Raw genomic sequence first — 18348 nt, forward strand, 5'->3', positions numbered from 1 at the left:
TTCTACTCGAATAGTAAAGGCAAATTGTACCCATGTACTTAAAATGCATTTTACATGGATTTATAACTCATCCCCTCCTGGAAAATGCAGAGGATGTCAATCTCAAAACAAATACTTCAGTTATTAAGTAGGATGACAAAGCAATAGGTATTCTGCTAGAGGGAACAGACTTTAGGCCCAACCACATTTCCTGGAACAGGCGAAGATTCCATGTCAGATGGCAGCAATATTCCTCAGCAAAGTTCACCTTCTTCCAATCTGATGGAAGAAGGTGGCAATAATTCTGAAATTGACTTCCACACTTGTTCCCAGCCTAGCAGGTCATCACTTCAGGCCCACTGGGCCTTAAATACCATGCCATAACATCCATTGCCACAGCTCATCTGCCACTTCTGGGAGTTGGCAGCCATGAGCATGTGTGTGATTGTGCGTCAATCGGACACACATAAAATGGTCACTGCCTGTATAATAATCCAGACATACATGTGCTCAAGTTTAAGTAAGGGTTTGATGTGTTCACACCTCTAGCACAGATTACATCTCAACATTTGGGTTTGGAATACTCTTGTATGTTATAAAGCAAGGTGATACACAACAGGCACCTTTGTTTATCATTTTTTTTACTGTACATGTATTAAAATTTCAAAATATACATTTTTCTTAAAGACATTTATTGAATACAAAACTTAGTTACACTCAGCCTTAATATAAAGGATCACATGCAAAGAAAGCAGTAAAAATGGTAGATTGATCAGCTTACTAGTTGCCGACTATTTTCAGAACATAGGTCTGTGACTTTTGACTCCTGAACAATACATTAGCAGAACTTGTAATCAATACAGTAATGGAGGGGGTTAGTTACATTTCACATTATGACACATACTTGTTTGGCATTTATTGAGAGTTTTAAGTCATGATCATGTCTGTACATTAACAAAAAGTTTCATGGAAATTTATTTAAATAAAACTTCATGAACAATTGTTTGCAAAACTGAGGTTTTAAATTTCAAAGCTTACATTGAATCAAAGCAGCAGGTGTCTCTTAATACATTTAAACACCTATTCATTTATCAATATAACCTAATTTTGGATACAGACACAGGAAACCTGTCCAGTGGATACCACAAAGATCGTTAAGTTATTCCTTACCACAAGGGAGCTTGATTTTATAGGGATTCTAGAACAGCTGAACACCAAAAATTGCACATGAACTTAGCTCACATCTTCACATACCACCTTCAGAGAAGATTCTTATACTTATTGCAATTCTCAAAGCTGTTTTGGTTTTTCATATGTATTTCAGTATGTAGGCTCAATAGAACTGTTGCGAAATGTTACTTCAAAGTGAAGGCCACACCTTTACCTTTACCCCACCTTTATGTGTGGGGCTGGGTAAGTGGGCATAATTTGGAAACAGTCCACTGCTGCGGCTAATTAGACACACAGGGTAGAGGTTTGTCACCCTTTGGTGTAGGGTATCATGTCAAGACTTTGGAACAAAATTAGCTGTAGTCCACTCTAGCAAGTTAAACACTGAAAAATATGAGTGCAATTATTCCCTTATAAGGCAAGAAACACTTATCTTTTAAAATGCTAATTAAACTTGTTTCCTAATTAATTTCAGCCTCATTCCTGAACACTGACACTGGTGATAAATCTTCTAAAACACACTGATTTTTTTTTAAAAAAACCAAAAACCTGTTTTTAAGCATATATATACAAACAGAACGCTTTTAAAAGTACAAAAATAACAATTTGCAAGTTATGATGCTCTTCACAATTCTCAGATATCTTACACATGCAAGATGGTATAACATAATTTAGAGCATTCATGATCAGGACATGTGACTTCTTCCTGAGAGAATGGTATGTATTCAAATTAAAAGTAATGCCCAATACTGCAGTATTTGACAGTCTTAGCATGTGTACGTACAGATACAAGTTTTCGTATCAACTGATTTTTTTAAAAAATTACATTACAATGCAATAAAACCTACAATAACTATTAAATCTGCTTGTACAAAGAAATTCCATGATGTACAAAGTAAAAGCAGGGAACATTGATGGCCATGCAAAAACCTAAGAACTGCATTAAATGCAATTTTAAAAAGTTAAAGTAATTTCCATTAACACTCAGAACATTAAGCCAGTAGAATCATCCCTGACTAAATACTATGTTATGCCCACCCAAAAGGGCAAAACAAAACAAAAATTAAAAAAAGGTTTTGCTGGTGTTTGTAAAATATTTAAATCCACGGGAACAAGTCTGCAGCATTCGTTTTCTTCCCATTAGATCATGAAATGAGCTAAAAAGAGAAGAGTTTGTGTACTTTTAATCTTTAACCTACTTTGTAAATCCCGCTTCCCACAAACACATTGCTAGGGCTGCCATTCCTTGCTTGGAAGGAAGTTCCAGGGGAATTGATGGGACTTACTTCCAAGTAAATATGGTTAAGGAGGGACTACAGGCCTTTAAGGGTACACTGTGAAACGTTAGATAAGGGGGACCATCTTAAAGTTACTTTAAATTTACTGAGTTGAAACTAAGCACAATAAGTGAGTAAAGTTTGGGTGGAATTTCGGGAACTGAGATCTTCCTAGATACCCAACATTTCCAAATTTAAAGAGCAGCTTTTAATATTTAGATCATCACATGATATTTCACATATCAAGTATTTACCTCTTTCACAGTCTTTTTGATGAAGACTTTTCTGTCAGACAAGTCATAACTGGGATAGCTTTCATACACCTGTAACAACCAATTTAACACAAAGGTAAGTCAAATAGTACATTCAGAACATTCTCCCAATGACTAAGGGTCAAACTGGATGTACCACAAAGAGTGTCTCATTAGTTTTTAAAGTACATTAAAGAGCAGGCATGAAAGGTTTGAATCTGGATTGGGACTACTGCATTTGGGGAGGCTGCTTTTTAAAGCCTCATTAAAATTGTTCCCTCCCCCTGTTTGTACCACAGAAGAAAAATATTCAAAGCATAGTTAACCATATCCTTTATATGTCATGTCTGACTCCACTCCACTTTCCCAACATAACATAAAGACTTGTACTTACTTGCAAATATTTCTGTTCTCTGCCTGACTCCCCTCACCATGCATGTAGAAGTGCCTAATATACCTTTTGCAATTTAAATGTGAGTACCAGAATGGAGAGATTGCTTGTTTATTAAATTGAAGCATCTCCTTTGATATTGCAAGGGAGGTATAAAAGGTAGATATAATATCCAAATAGATGTTTTTCTGTCAAAATTAGGACTGAGAAGACCCAGTTCTCTGGTCCATCTTGAAGAGCCCTTAGATCACTCACAGGTTTTCAGTCTAACCTTCACAGTTTTGTTGTTGTTGCAAGGACAGAACAGGGATTGTTTATGGCCCGGCCCTAAGCCCCTTGGAGGCAAAGCAGGATCTGGAGAAACTAGGGGATGACATGGTACCTATGCTAGTTATCTTTCAGGGATTAACCTAAATATATTTTACGTTTAGTATAATTATACCATACAGTGATAATGGGATTATGACCGCCCTGAAGGAAAATAGACAGCATAAACTGAGTTCACTTGTCTTTTCCTGCACCAACAAGAAAGCATAAGAATTTATGAAATGTGCATGCATTTTTACATTTGACTCTAAAGGTTTCTAACTGTGAACCAGTGATGAGGGGGAGACAAATCTTCACTGCTTCATCTTTCTTCAGAAAATTAACAATGTGAAAGTAGCAATTAATGGATACCAACTGCAAATCAACATTAGGCAAGGTTGGCAGTTTCATGTCTATATAAAATTCAGTACAAGGAAAATTAACATGGTAAATGAGATCACTCCCCAGGTATCTCCAATTTACTCTCCCCAGACCACATCTTCCTCCAGTTCTTTTGAATGTGTCCTTGAAATATTATAATGTCCCTTGCTTGCCTGGATCAAGATATATGAGCAGAAACCTTTGAATTTTGTTTGGATGGACTGTACCCTACACTACTGCACAAATATAAAAGTACATCTATTACACCATCCACCGCTGGAAAGTGGCCCCCAGAAAGTTCCCCACTCGGAAGATGGCCCTTATGCTGAAAAAGGTTCCCTATTCCTGCTTTTAGGGCCACAGGGAGTTTTCCAAATTTCCCTAATTTGCAAATGAAAACTTTCCAGAAAAACCCACATTACTGCTGTAAACAGCAAACAAAACAATGAAAGTGGAAAACTAATGTCATAAATCTGTACCTCTTTACAAATTTGTTTCATTGTAACTTCCTCTAGGTTTGCATTAGCCAGGAGCTTCTTCACTGTTTCTTTCAGCTCTTCATCTGTAGGTGGCTTTTTCAGCTTTTTAATTAAAGGCTCATCATCCGAACTATCCTCTGACTCACTTTCTAAATGTAAAGATATTTTTCAATTAAAATGTGGATAATGATTTCTTTCCGATTAAACATTTTCACCTGTACAAAATAACTGAATGACTCAGTTGTGTTCAAGCACTTTTGAACTTGGGCTTTTCAAATGGCAGCTGCCAAGACCAGCTAGCAAACCTCTTTGGAAATGGAGAGAAGTTTCAAAAACAATTTATGGGGCTGTGGTTTCCCTTCTCTCTGCTCACATATCCCAGCATACCCCCTATTTGTTACCTTTGATCTCCCAACTCTACCTACCACTAAAGGTCTCCTGCTTCCTTAAAACCATTGGCCATTTCCCCACTGCTGCCACCCACCTCCTCCCTGGGATCCCTAAAAAGCCCATGTCCCAGGGAGGTCACTAGATCAGTCACTCAGCTACTCTCCTGAGTCCCAGGCTTTCTATGAATAAGTGCATGCACACAAGGTATGTAGGGTGAGGTATATTAACCTTAAAATCCACCCAGACCAGAACAGGCAGTTAAAACACACATATATTAGGGAACATAATACCTAGAAAAAGCAGCCACTTTATATAGAACACTCAGTTCTAATGCCCTATCTTAACAAAACTCTCTTCTCCTTAAAAGCCATGCTAACTCTAACCATTTATCTTCTCTCATTTCCTCCTTGTCTCTTTAGCCACTCATTTTTAACAGAAGCTCTTTACCTGCCGCTTGCTCTCACGCCTCCCAACATTCTACCACAGTGCCTTGCTGTCAAACATTCTTCCATTCACTTTTCTGTCTTTGTTACAAAGCATCCATCCTTCTGCCCACCCCCTTTATGTAAGTATGTATAATTGTATTTGCATATACTCTTCTGTTCTTGTCCCTCTCTGATCACAGGACCCCAGAAAGATAGGTTCACCTTTTTTGGAATTGTTCTGGTTCTTCTTGGTTGTGCTGCTATCTGCTTTCTTGACATAAGCATTCTTTGTGCCCTTTTTGCTTTTCACAGCTGTCTTTTGCTTGGGTTTTTCTTTTTTGGATGACTTTTTTGGTGGCTATGGTGTGATAAAGAGAGCATCAAAGTCTATTACAATATAAACCACTCCTAACACTACGAAGCTTCTTGCTAAAGCATAGTTTAGTGCTAGAAAGCACTCTTTGCAGCAAAGCCAAAATACACATGCAATCTATTTGTAACTACATTATTTGTCTCTAGTTCCAATAATGCCCCTGCATTTTAAGAGAACATGCCTTTCTGCTTTTGCAGGGATACAAAAAGTTACCTTGCATTATATAGTGAAGGTGGTGAACTGGCCAAGTTTGGACTGCTAGCCATTTTTTGTCATCCCCCCACAAAAAAGCCATTAGTAGATAGTGACAGTGTCCCATTGCTAGTATGCCATCACTATAAGGAAGGTGTGAGGCTGAAAGGGGTTAGCCAGTTCTGTTGAGAACTGTACCTATGTTTGAGGTGAGCACCAAGCATTTTTGTCCGTAAAATAACAAGCTGTAATTATGCGAAGAACAATGAACCTGTGGTACATTCCTATACACACTTCTAGCAAACAAGTCTTTGTATTTTATCAACATCTAGTCACTACTTTCAAGTTTACGTCTGTCGATCACTAAGCAAATATCTTAAAGTCAACAGGTTTATGGAATGAAAATATTTTTCTCTATAACCCTATCTCCAGCTCAGTGCCCTTTAAGCAAATCAGAGAGCCTACTGTAGCTGGCCTTCAACATGAGTAGTTTGCAAATAGGTCCTACCTCCTCTTCACTTTCTTTATCTTCTTCAGATGATTCTTCTTTCTCTTTCTTTTCATCTTCCTCACTACTGGATTCATCTGACAGGATCTCAGGACATTTAGTGCGCTTGCCTTTCCGTGCTGTTCCAGAGCTACTGCGTTCCTTTTTCCCACTTTTGTTAGGTGTTTTCTTGGATTTTGGCAATGGCTATTAAATATTGAAAATTGAGGCAATTCAAACAACAAAATAGTTTTAAAACTATCTATCTATCTATCTATCTATCTATCTATCTATCTATCTATCTATCTATCTATCGGGGATAAGTAATTGCTTAGACCTTAACCACCTTCAAAGTGTTATCCTTCACTATGGTCATTTTGAAAAGGCACCATGAGATTACACGTTTCTTTTAGAATGAATTTATAGACATTTCATACATGTATTATTTGAGGGTAATTATTCAACTGAAGGTATTTCCTCTATTTAAGATGGTCATACTGTGAGTTCTATTTCTTATGTAGCCAAAACAATATCATATCTGTAGAAGATGAACTGGCAGATCTAGAGGGACTCCAAAGTTTGCATAAGTTAGAGTTGCTACAAAAGTTGTTGAGTTTTTATGGGTGTGTGTGTGTGTAAAGTTGTTTATTTATATACCATCCTTCATCTTAAGATCTTTAGTAGGGGAACATCCTTCCAAAATACCCCAATGAGGGGGAATGGAATTGCACAACAGCACTTGCAATGTTTTCTTGCAGATTCCACTTATTATTTTAGCTATCAGTCAGTAGCTTGAATATGGAAGACTGGAAAGTGCAATGTCGCCATTGAGTTTTTGTTTCCCATAACAGGAGCCATGTTTGGTGTCAAATATATGGGTGATACCTTCCACAAATGTGGTTCTAGAGGAAAATTCTGGAAAGCAGTGACAAACTCAGGAAGGATTTCACTCCCCACTTGAAGAGCCTTATTGCAGTATTCCTGGTAGTGCTATAAATAAAGACATCTTTTCGGTTTTCAGATGCCAGCCTCGCTGACTGTTTGTGTCTGTCTTTTCCAGAGAAGCAGAAACTTGTTATTGAGCTTTTTACTCCAGGTTGAATGCCTCAGTCTCAAAACTCATGGAAGAAAACTTCTGTTTTCATATACACAGTTCAATAGAAATGGCATATTTGTTTTTTAAAGGGCCTCAGCTGTAACAAATGTTTAATAGTTGCTAGGCATGGTCTCTGTATAAAGAACCTCAGAAGAGATACTAACATGCAGTCAAAACCTAGTGCTCTTGTAGTACTCCATCTCTCTTATTTTCCACAAGAACAATATATAATATATAATAAAAAACTAATAAGATGTTCACTAGTGACTTAATAGAATTGCAGTCATGTTACTTACATCTTCAAGAGCATATATGAATCAAGCAAAGCATATGTGTGATTTTCTGGTGGGGCAAGCCACACAAAACTCAACAACTGTTTGACGTGGGACAGCAATAGCAACTCTACATTAAAAGCATGATCACCACAAAGTTGACAAATGTGATCTAAATATAGTTTCATTACTATGTCTTGTCTTACCTTGCCTGAAGGTTTTGGATGCATTAAGAAGTTTAGGATTCTGGCTACCAGTTCACTATTAACTCCTGATCTTTCCAAATCAAGAACTTCACATATACTTTTCAGCATTGCATTTCTGTACCTAGAGAGAAATACCCTTTATTAAAATTAGCTGATAAAAGTTGATCTTAATACACAGGAGCAAAGAGACAGTTTAGTTGACTACCTACGCTTTCAACTATATCTTACAAGTATACAATTGATTAATTTATTATTTATACTCCGCTTTTTGATTTTTCAAAACTCAAGGCAACTCACAAAAATTAAAGAAACCATAGAAACGCAACTGACATTTTGACAATATTTCTTCAATGATTGCATGTCCCATCTTATTAAACCAGTACTTATAATAAAACTAGAAATACCAACCAAGCAGGTAAGAAATATTTTACAGCTAAGGACAGAATTCAAAGAAAGAGTTCAAAGGGATTATCAAATTCTCATAAGGATTCTCAAATTTTTGTCGGTAGAAAGAAGCCACAGTATAGCTTTTATAGTTTACACAAAGATCAATGGTGCAACAACCGAGAAAGCTGTGCAGGCCCTTAGGAATAAAATTCACCCTTCAGAAGTTACAGCCAACCCCTATTTACCAACTTGATTATGCCACCATTGTCTAAAAAAGTCTGCATGATAATGGAAGGGCAGCTTCTGTGGGTTGCTATCTTTACCACAAGCAGTGGTGGAGAGCAGGCGCACTGTCCCCAGGGATGGGGCGCGCCGCGTGCAGGGGTAGGATGCGCGTTTTGGGGGCGGGCAGCCGTGATGGCATCCCTGGGATTGCGCTGCCCGGGGCGCCCTGCCCCCACCGCCTCTATCTTACTACGCTACTGACCACAAGTCAGCCTAAGTATACTTGTAGCAGCTTATGCCCTCTCCATCTAGAGGGAAGTGCTGGAAAGTACTGCACAAATATTAAAGTGGCAGAGAACTTTAAGTTTGAATTGAATGTTGGGGGCACAATTTAGCCAAAGGTATGCACATTTAAGTGCTTTTAATTTCAAGGAGGAAAATTAAGTATGTGGAACTCAACAATTAGAAAAATCACCAATATTTATGTGCTTAACTTTCCTCAAGTTTGTGCATGAAAATAGCAATATTTTATTGAACAAGATATTCACTTGTATCTTAACTAAATAGTTAATTAGAAACAATTCAGCACCAGTAAACCCATTCATTTTAGACATAAAATGTTCACATGTCAAATATAAAACTATCCTTCCTAAAACTTCAGTAATGTTTAGGAATATGGTTTGAAACAGAATACTTATATGCTGAAGTTACTAACTGAAATGTGCAGGGATAACAAACCAGGCTTGAAGCAGTTGCTCTGCTCAAGATTTAAAATGCATGTATTAACATAAATAATGAAACTTGATCATACTAAAAAGTTTTAAAAGGTTACTTTTTCAACATCTCTTCCTTTTTCTTATATTGGTCACTTCCTTTTTCAAATGGAAAGCCACTGAACTGGCCCACATTCTTCTTTAATGAAGCAACCTAAAATAGAACACAATAACATGCATTTTAGAGTGGTATTTGCATTATCAGCCAATCTTTGGTTTTATAACAAAAGAAATTGTTTTATTCTAATACCAGCCTGCTACTGAAGAAACCTCTGCTACTGAAATTTGTGAATTAATTTTTGTGTAGTTACAGTGGGTTGACTCTAACTTGCTGCAAGTGGAATTCTGCTTACATGATGTTTCCACTGAAGGAGGTGGTGGAGGTAAAATTCACTAACCCCCCCTCCTGCAATTCCCTGAAAATTGATCCTTAGGGTTGAGGGATCCTCCAAAAAAGCAGGGAAGTCTACAGCAGGGGAAATGAGTAAAAATTACCTTTCCCCTTCAGTGGGTATCCTCCACTGGACCAGAGTCCCTTCTGCAAATTGATAAAATTATTTTTATTTGTGGAAAGGCAAGTCTTGATCCAAAGCAGTTCAACTAGGGCTTAGAACAAGTTTTCGTCAACAGAAAATTCAAGAGAAACAGGATGCAACATTTCCCCTATCTTTGAAGACCACAGTAAGTACAGCATGGAAAGAGAAGAAAGTATCCCTGCATTGTTGAGGCAGTTGTGCTGATCTTCTGACACATGACAATTATGGAATCAATTCAAAGGTAAAGTTGGGAAGGGTGCTCAGCCAGACAGCACAGTGAACATCAAGTTGCCGCTGAAGGAGCACTGCAAATTTGTAGCCTATAAACAAGGCTACAAGATTAGCATATAAAATTTTGCTCACCTTTGAATATAACTACCTAATTATGTATGAAATAAATACAGTAAGAGCAAATGTTAAAACAGCTCATATACCCTTATCTTATAAGGAATTTTTCATGAAGAACCTCCCTCAATTTCTGTAAGACAGCAAGCTGCTACGTGCTGCAAATAATCACATTCATGAGAAACAAAAGGTACACTATATTTTTAAAAAAACAAACAAAAGACAAGTAAAAATATGTACTGAAATGTTGCTAAGTTTGTATGGAATATGTTGCATGGAAGCTATTTTCTATATAGACAGATTTGGATTCAATTGACAAATTATACAGGTAATTAAAGTATTTAAAAAGCAGTTCATAAAGCAATTTTGCTCTTAATAACCAAGATAAGCTTAAGCATTTTACAAATAAAAATGTTAGAAAAGTAATAGACAAACTATATTAGAAGGCCTATTATATCCTATGTACATAACCATTTCTATGCATGAGCAGAACAAGCTTGCTTTCAACAAGTTCAACTTCTTCTCTCCCCCTACATGACCTCAAAATCTGCTCCAGAGGGTTGGAGGACAACCCAGAGCAGATTTTAGGGGGGTGCAGGAGGGAAGGGAGCTCAAGTGGCCTTGTGGAAGCATAAGTCCACATGTGCAGTGCTAGACAAAGCCCTTAGCGAAATAATTCTTCTTGTAGATTTTAATGTAGTCAAAATGGTATCATTAATGCCCAAGAGGGAGGTATCAGCGGGCTTGGGAAAACCAAGGTCTACATGCAAAAGTGTGTGTGTGTGTGTGTGTGTGTGTGTGTGTGTGTGTGTGTGTGTGTGTAAAAGCAGACTCCAAAACAACCCAGTTAACCATAGAATGCTGACCACTGGGAGGTGTGGTGGTGGGAGAAGAATGCAAATCTGAGGGAGGGAGAATAGAGTTTCCTGGAAAGTGATGTGGCTGCAACCCTGAACAGGAGCACTACACAATGCAATAGTTTGTTACAGGGCCACTTGTTTTAGCAGCAATTTCAAACAAAACAAGGATGGAATGTGAGAATCAAAAACAGGCTTAAGACCTTGAGCAAAGACAGGATTGTGCCAGTAACTTCTAGCACCAGCAGACTCTACATTTATCAATCTCAGGATTATTGAGAAAAAAATGAATATTCAAATGGGAACGACGGCAAATTAAAGTGTAAAGACTCTATTCCAAAGTGTAAAGGCTCCATTCCAAAGACAACTGGATAGGATCCAAATGACTACATCTAGCTTTGTAAGACAAAGAGCTATTTGGACTCACTTTATTTCCAAAAAGCAACCTCCACTGTAACCACCACATGGCAAATTGTTTTTGAACAGATGGGAGTTTCAAATACCCTTTGTATAGGATCAAAAGCTCAAAGAAAAAAATATAATAATTCCAGGAAGCACAAGTAAGGCCTTGAAATGTAGTTTTCAAATCCAAATCAGCTATTGGAAAACCCACTCCACTGATTTAAATGGAATTTATTTCCATCTTAGGACTTTAAAGAGTCTCAGCCTTCAGAAACAAGGCCATTCTATATTTCATGACATTTTCAAAACAATTTGATAGCGTTTTCTAAGCTTACTGTGCCTGGTCTGTTGTATAGAAGTTTGTGTAGATTTCGAAGTTCATCTGTTTTCTTCTTGCTTAAAAAGTACTGTATTCTTTCAATTTCACAAAGTTTTTGTCCCTTTCCTGAAAGGGAAAATATATTACGTTAGTCTATTTAACAACATTAATGCTTACTAATAGTTACTAGATTACACTTATGAGGTTATGGTTATAGTTATCAGTCAGATATATTTAAATGATCAGTATTGTTGTATAATTTTTTTGACAGGGGCTGTGGATATGTTGTTTTTTTTAATATAATTTTTTGTATGGGTCCTCCTTAAGACTACCTAACATGCTTCTGCTTGAAAGGCAGTCAAGTGTTGAATTAAATTTAGACAAGAATTTCAACATTTTGAAATAATGGCTCCAATGCAACCAAATCAGATGGGTTGCATGTAAATAATAAAATTGGTATTATTATTACTTGGAATTATTTGGAACAAGATGAGTTCTAAGTACTTGCTACTTAAAAACATGTAAAGATAACTCATGCTCAATATACAGTATGCAAAAAATAACTTGCCTGGTGTAATTGTAAAAGGTTCTTTCTGTAATGAAGAAACTTGCATGGTCAATCTTTCTACTTTTTTCTTTTCTCTTTTTCCTTCAACAATGAGACTCTTTTCTGAAGTAGAAAATTATGTATAAAATTTTGAAACACAGTTAGTTATCATATAGAAAAAACAGACCTATAGATCAAAAGTACATATTTAATATTCTAAGAAACATTCTGGGAACACCCAAAACTGTACCAAATTAGTGTTGGGCTACAGATCTGCCATGGAGATTTATAGATCTGCTACTACACCTGTGACAATTTACACACTGAAACAGGGAATTTCAGGCTGGAATATTTCTGAAGGTTCACTAAATGTAGTACTCATTTTACTTGTTAAAATAAATATATAACAACCCTTCTCTCTAGTCATATAAGAAAACGCAACCTCCTCCAAGCACTGTGAAGCATTGTAATTGAGAAGAATTGAAATGGCAATTTATGAACAAGTGTTCAAACTTGGATCTGGAAAGGAGACTTACACTCCTGACTGACTCTACTTCATTCTTCATTATCCAACTAACAGGAAATATTTGCTAGATCCGACAGAAAGTATATGTTAATAAAATATGTATTGACCTCAGAAAACTAGTCCCTCTATGAACAAACATGTCTGCACAGATTCTAATTAAAATTGAGAAACTAGATAGGAGTAGTATCAGCAAGCCACTCATCATACTTTTCAGTATCTGGACCCTGAAACAAAGGAAGTAACCACCAGAACTGGAATAATGCAAAACACAATGAGGAAGAGAAACAGCTCAGGTCACCTTTATTTATACACAGAACTATTTAAACTCTAATTACCTAAAGCTTACAATCCAGTAAAATATATATGTATAAGGACTGTAAAATGACTATCAAACCAGATTATTGATCACCATTTTGCCTAATACTGGTATACAACTGTGAGCACAAACTAGCAATCACAAAATTTGTTAAAAAGAAAAGTACAAATATTGATTGCAATAATGTGTCAGTCAGGTTGGGTGCCTCTATTTGAGGCAGAAAAGATATCAAGATTTTTTATAAGTAAATAAACAAATCATGTAACCTAGGTGCGTTAAAACCCTACTCACATGCAACATAAAGTTCATATGAACAGATCACTGTTCCTAAATAAAAATAAGAGGAAGGTGAATAAGTGCTCATTCTTCATCACCTATGCAATACTATCCACTTTGCAATACTGTCTACTTGTCCTTCTTGGCTCTCCTACCTTTTTCTGAGCCCCAAGTGAATCTGTCCTCTCTGCAGAGCTGCCCATAACTTATTAATGCTCTAAATTACTAGAAAAAAGCAACCCAAACATCATCTCAGAAGGTTACAGTTTGATCTCAGTTAGAAGAGCTACCATTTTTTATTATCATTATTAAAAACAGAGTGTGCATATAATTTTACAGCATACTCAAAGATTTTTTAAAACTAATTTTCCATAAATGCATCTGTAAAAATGTTTCATCTCCAGTGCCATCTGATACTGGACATTGAGGGGAAAATGTCCCCCCCCCCCAGCTGCAGCTCTTCACATTATGTTGGACTCCATTCTAGAGTATTTTTGCTTGGATGTGGGCAAGGGACTACATCTGGAGAGCTTTCTAAAATGTCCTGCTGCACGATATTTTGATCTTGACCTAAATATTTAGCTTAGTGTAAGTTCTAGTGTTCCTTCACGTCAGCGTTTTTCTACCTTTTTCCTCGTCCTCCTCGTCCTCCTCCTCACTATCTTCAACTTTGTCCTCAGCTTCTGGTTCTCTTTCTTCTCTTTGTTCAGCAGACAGTGAACCATCTTTTTCAGTTACAGATGACATGGTTGGTTCTTCTGCATAAAAACACAGGGGAAATATAATGTCAATATGACTTTGCTATAAAATAACATTTGACCGTGTGCCCTTCCATCATTCTTGCAACATGGAAAGGAATTCTCCCTAACAGCAAGCTTATTAAGGAAGGAGTTATCATATACCACATTGTTAACAGGTGTGTGACTGTTTTACTATAAGTTTACATCAACTGCCTTATGTATCAGATACAACATATGGCTAATAAATATGCCACAAAATAAAAACTAGGGCTGGAGGACAAATGAAAATACTTTTACGGAAGTTGGGAGTAAGCAACTTCTTCTGATAAGGAATTTCCCCCCCATACAACTGATTATACATAAGTGTGTTTAATCCTCTGCAATTTTACACAAATCTAGCTATAGCGTCCTTTGTTAAAAAGAAACTTTTTAAAAACTAGTTTTAATGACATAAAAATACAGGCAGCATCTGAAGAAGGCAAGAGTCAAGTTCTTGTGATCTGTATGGCTACTTATTCCTCATGGTCTTCTCTCGCTTTTATGCCCACACTTACTACCTGTAATCCAGTGATATAGTTCTGGGGGCCAAGTTCAGAAGTATGCAAATATTGGACACTGACTAAAGCATGCAAGCTGAACATGTGCTTGCAAAATAAACTGTATACACTTTACAGAAATTATTTTGAGCGCTGGATTTCAACATGGATTCTTAGTTACAGGCCCCCAGTGACATAAACAGAACGAGGCATGTCCTTTTAACAAGATTTCACAAAAGGAAGGAGGTAAACAATCTTGGAAATCTTCTATTCTACAAGATCACACATTATGTTAATAGTGTGTGGTGCAGGCATAATTTGATGCCCCATAAATAAGGTATGTAGTAGAATGACAACTGTCTTATGTTTCCATGCACCAACACTAACTTGGATCATATCCCTACTTCAACCAAAAATATTTGAAGCCCACCCAGAGGTCAAAACAAAACGTGCTGTACTGTATGTGTTTCACCCCATTATGTGAAGTTTCTATTTAAACTTTTGCATACACCTATACAAATCCACCAGCACACGGAAGCCACTTTATGCACCCGAACAGGTGGGTTCTAATCAATTCAAACTCATGCTGGTCTTTCTAGGACTGCTGTTCTTTCTTCTTCCTAAAACAAACTAAAGCAGTGACGTTTCTGGAATACGGGTTGTTGTTGGGGAGGGGGGAAGTTTCTGTTGCTTTTTGTTTAAGCACTATAGAAACTCCGAGCAAAACGGCACATTTTGAAAGGATCCCGCTGGCAAAACAAACGCGACTCCATTCTCCAACCATCTCTTCCTTAAGGATTTATAAGCTCCGGGGTTTTGGGGGGGGGGGACGAGGCAGAAGAAGACAGAGAAAGAGAAGTAGCCTTCATCCCGCCCCCTCCCCCTAAGTGTTCAATCTGCCCCTCAGTTTAAGTAAACGGTTAAGCGCCCCACAAGGGTAATGATGTCAAGCCAGGGGATTCCGGCGGGAAACGCTGAAGAGACGTCAAGGCCGGGCGGAGGGAAAAGAAATATTGTCAGTCTCCGAGCAAGGAGGCTCCCTGCCTTCTTAACCGTTTCCACAGAGCCGGCTGCGCGCGGCAAACGTCGCTTCCTGGGCGTTCGAAACCGCCACCCAGGCCGTTAGGACCTCGCCTTCGACCGTTATCGCGGGAGCAACGGAACACCCACCTCGTCGCGAGACGGACACCTCGGGGCTCTTCTGAGAAAGTGGCGGTAGCAGCAGAAACGATGGCGGACAGAAGGTGGGGGAACCCACCACCCCTCAGGTAACAAGACCAGCGGCTGGTAGAGACTTAAGGAGGGGGGGCGGGACCAGACGTGAGGCTGTAGCGCTGTTGCTCACGCTTCCACAGGAAAAAAATAATAAAAATCAACAACGTTTCAAAATGGCGGGTTGTCAAAGGGGAAGAAGGAAGCGGGAAATCGCTGGCCAATCGGTGCTCGGGACGTCTGGCGTGTGAGGCGGGGTTTTGAGAAACTGACGGGCAGAAAGGAAAGGCGTCGCGCCGCGAACTGAGTGAAAGGGTGGTTTCTGATGCTCTACGGAGCATGCGTGCAGTTGGGGGCGGGGGCGGTTCGGAAGTTGCCATGGTGGCGCCCTCGAGCATGCTTGCTGCTGTGGTTTGGGGGCCCGTCCGAATAGTTGTTGTTTTTAAAGCAGCCGCAAGACGAAAGCTCGTTTGCAACTCCAGAAGAGGAAAGGGACCAGAGTGTAGCCCACGAGAGCTCTGGTTCTCCTGCAAGCTCAGGCGCACTAAGCATAGAGAGAAAACCCCGTGTCCATATTGCCACCGATCTGTAAAATCTACCAACAACAACAACAACGTATTATTTATTATTTATACCCCGCCCATCTGGCTGGGTTTCCCCAGCCACTGGGTGGCTTCCAACAAAATATTAAAAATACATTAAATTCTATAGTGCTCCTGCAGCCGCGTTCAGAATTGGAATCAACTATGTATTGTATTTCTTTTTAGATCTGTATACTGCTTTTTTACCATAATCCCCAGTGTGACTCATAACATTAATAACAAATATTTCCATTGAAAACCTTCCCGTTTCTATATTAAAAGAAATGGACTCGCAAGGAGAGGTGGGAGTGCAAGAGAGAAAACAGGGTAGAATTGATATACTGTAGTATATGGGTAAGTTATTGGGTGAATGAAAGGCAATACATCTGTGTGCAATGTACGTCACTGAATGTGTCTGATCTACTTGGGCACTTGTTTTTGTTTACAGGTGTCAAAATGATGCAGTCTTCAATATCCCTGCCTTCGAAAGTAAGATTAGATGGAAGATTCTACAAAATGTACAGATGCATGAAATATCCTCAGCAGAATTGTCAGTAAGAGGTACTGTGGGCTAGTGGTCATGTTAAAAACCATGTTAGTAACTCTTTGTAATATTTATTATTTATATAATAAAACCTATGAAACTTGGCTCCATTCACACTGTGGTCCAATATCTACTTTCTAGGATTAAGTCCCTCTGAACTACACACATCTAAATAGGATTGCGCTTTTAGAAACAGTTATTCTTTTTATTCATGGTGAATTATGTCTTACAGAGAACAACTGAGATACATTTCTCATTGTTGGAATAAATGTGTTTTGTTTCTGTTGATAGTTTATAGAAATGTAATTAAAAATAAGTATTACTTCTAACTATTGACTGATCAAGCACACACTAGCAAAAACTCCACTGACCTCCAGCTCCTCCTTCCAGTCCAAAGGGCAAAATACACATCAAGATGGGTATGTAAAAAACTAAACTGAAATCTAAAACTGAACAATTCCAGATAGAGGCTGCTGTTATCTTGAATGCCAACGTGCAACTCTGTAAATGGAGCTCTGCCTAAAGTAACAAGGACAGTAGATAGTGATTATGGTAGGTACTGTGGAATAAAAAGCTAAGTTAAAATTTAGGTTATCGTATCTTCAAAGACTGAGGAGTATTGTGATGAAACAAAAGTTTAAAATCACGATATAGAGTTGTGTGTATGGAGCAACAGTAGCAGCTTGTACTTGCATGGGGAACATTACGCATTCGTAATGGATAATACAGTCTGTAATGAGGAAGCCTGTTGGGCTCATGGTCAAATTGTGTACGTAAGGTTAAATGCATCTAAACTGCATGATCAAGAGAAGAGTTGAGTGAGTTGTGTAACTCTCGACTTCATATATTGTTATGTTGCTGGTCTCACATAATAAGACACAAGTCTAGTTCAGTCATAGCTACCAAACATAAGAATGAGCCTGCACAATCTTTGTGTTCGCACACTTCCCCCCTTGTCCTTTGCACATGTAAGGGGAAGATCTGGAAGCCTTTGCTTTGGAATTAACCACAGTTTTCCATTATGCCTAAACTTTGAGAACTGCTTTGTTCTAACGGTTTATTGACAAGCCAGGGTATCAAATAATGGATTGCTGTTGCACCTAAGAACGTTAGAATGGTATTTATTTCATTTACTTTGATGGATCGGAAATGCTAACTTCTCTTCCAGGCTGGATTCATACAATGGCATCAGTCTTCATAGCATTTTGAAGTTAATTATGTATTTGTATGGTGTGCAAATCATGATACTAATTAAACTAAAAAGTGGCTGGCTTTTATGTTAAAGTTCCTGCAAGCTTTATGCTCTTAATTCTGGGAAAGTTGCCTGTAAAAAAATATGTAAACATTTATTTGTATCAAATCACCTGTGAATTGGCTACAATAATATTCCTCTGTAAGTCTGGTTACATTTATAAACTACTGTACAGACAAAGAATATTTCAAATTTGTTTCTTTTATTGCAAAACAGAGATAACTATATTTTACAGGTTCGTTCTGTTTTCTGTTTTTCTGTGCAGTTCTTATGAGTACCCATATATTAAATATTTGCTG

At 38.0% G+C, this 18348-nt stretch overlaps 1 protein-coding gene and 1 long non-coding RNA gene across 3 annotated transcripts; one reads left to right on the forward strand and one right to left on the reverse strand.

The window, feature by feature from the left end:
• Positions 1-603: 603 nt before the first annotated feature.
• DEK (DEK proto-oncogene) lies at positions 604-15861 on the reverse strand. 2 transcript variants are annotated; one of them, XM_035125043.3, is made up of 11 exons: positions 15631-15861; positions 13811-13942; positions 12088-12189; positions 11536-11645; positions 9120-9214; positions 7676-7796; positions 6123-6308; positions 5272-5407; positions 4235-4383; positions 2681-2749; positions 604-2306 (listed from the first exon to the last, which is right to left on the reverse strand). In XM_035125043.3, the coding sequence occupies exons 2-11, from the start codon at positions 13929-13931 to the stop codon at positions 2295-2297; spliced, it is 1101 nt and encodes a 366-aa protein (XP_034980934.1). In that variant the 5' UTR covers positions 13932-13942; positions 15631-15861; the 3' UTR covers positions 604-2294. The 2 variants fall into 2 exon arrangements, with proteins under 2 accessions (XP_034980934.1, XP_034980935.1); XM_035125044.3 differs by lacking the exon at positions 604-2306 and having other exon boundaries at positions 2654-2749.
• Positions 15595-16907, forward strand: LOC148684786 (uncharacterized). The gene is made up of 2 exons (XR_015951391.1): positions 15595-15728; positions 16702-16907. It is a non-coding gene; the product is annotated as an uncharacterized LOC148684786 (long non-coding RNA).
• The last annotated feature ends 1441 nt before the right edge of the window (positions 16908-18348 follow it).

Source organism: Zootoca vivipara, chromosome 8 (assembly GCF_965207765.1).
Source record: "Zootoca vivipara chromosome 8, rZooViv2.hap1.1, whole genome shotgun sequence".
Taxonomy (NCBI): Eukaryota; Metazoa; Chordata; class Lepidosauria; order Squamata; family Lacertidae; genus Zootoca; species Zootoca vivipara.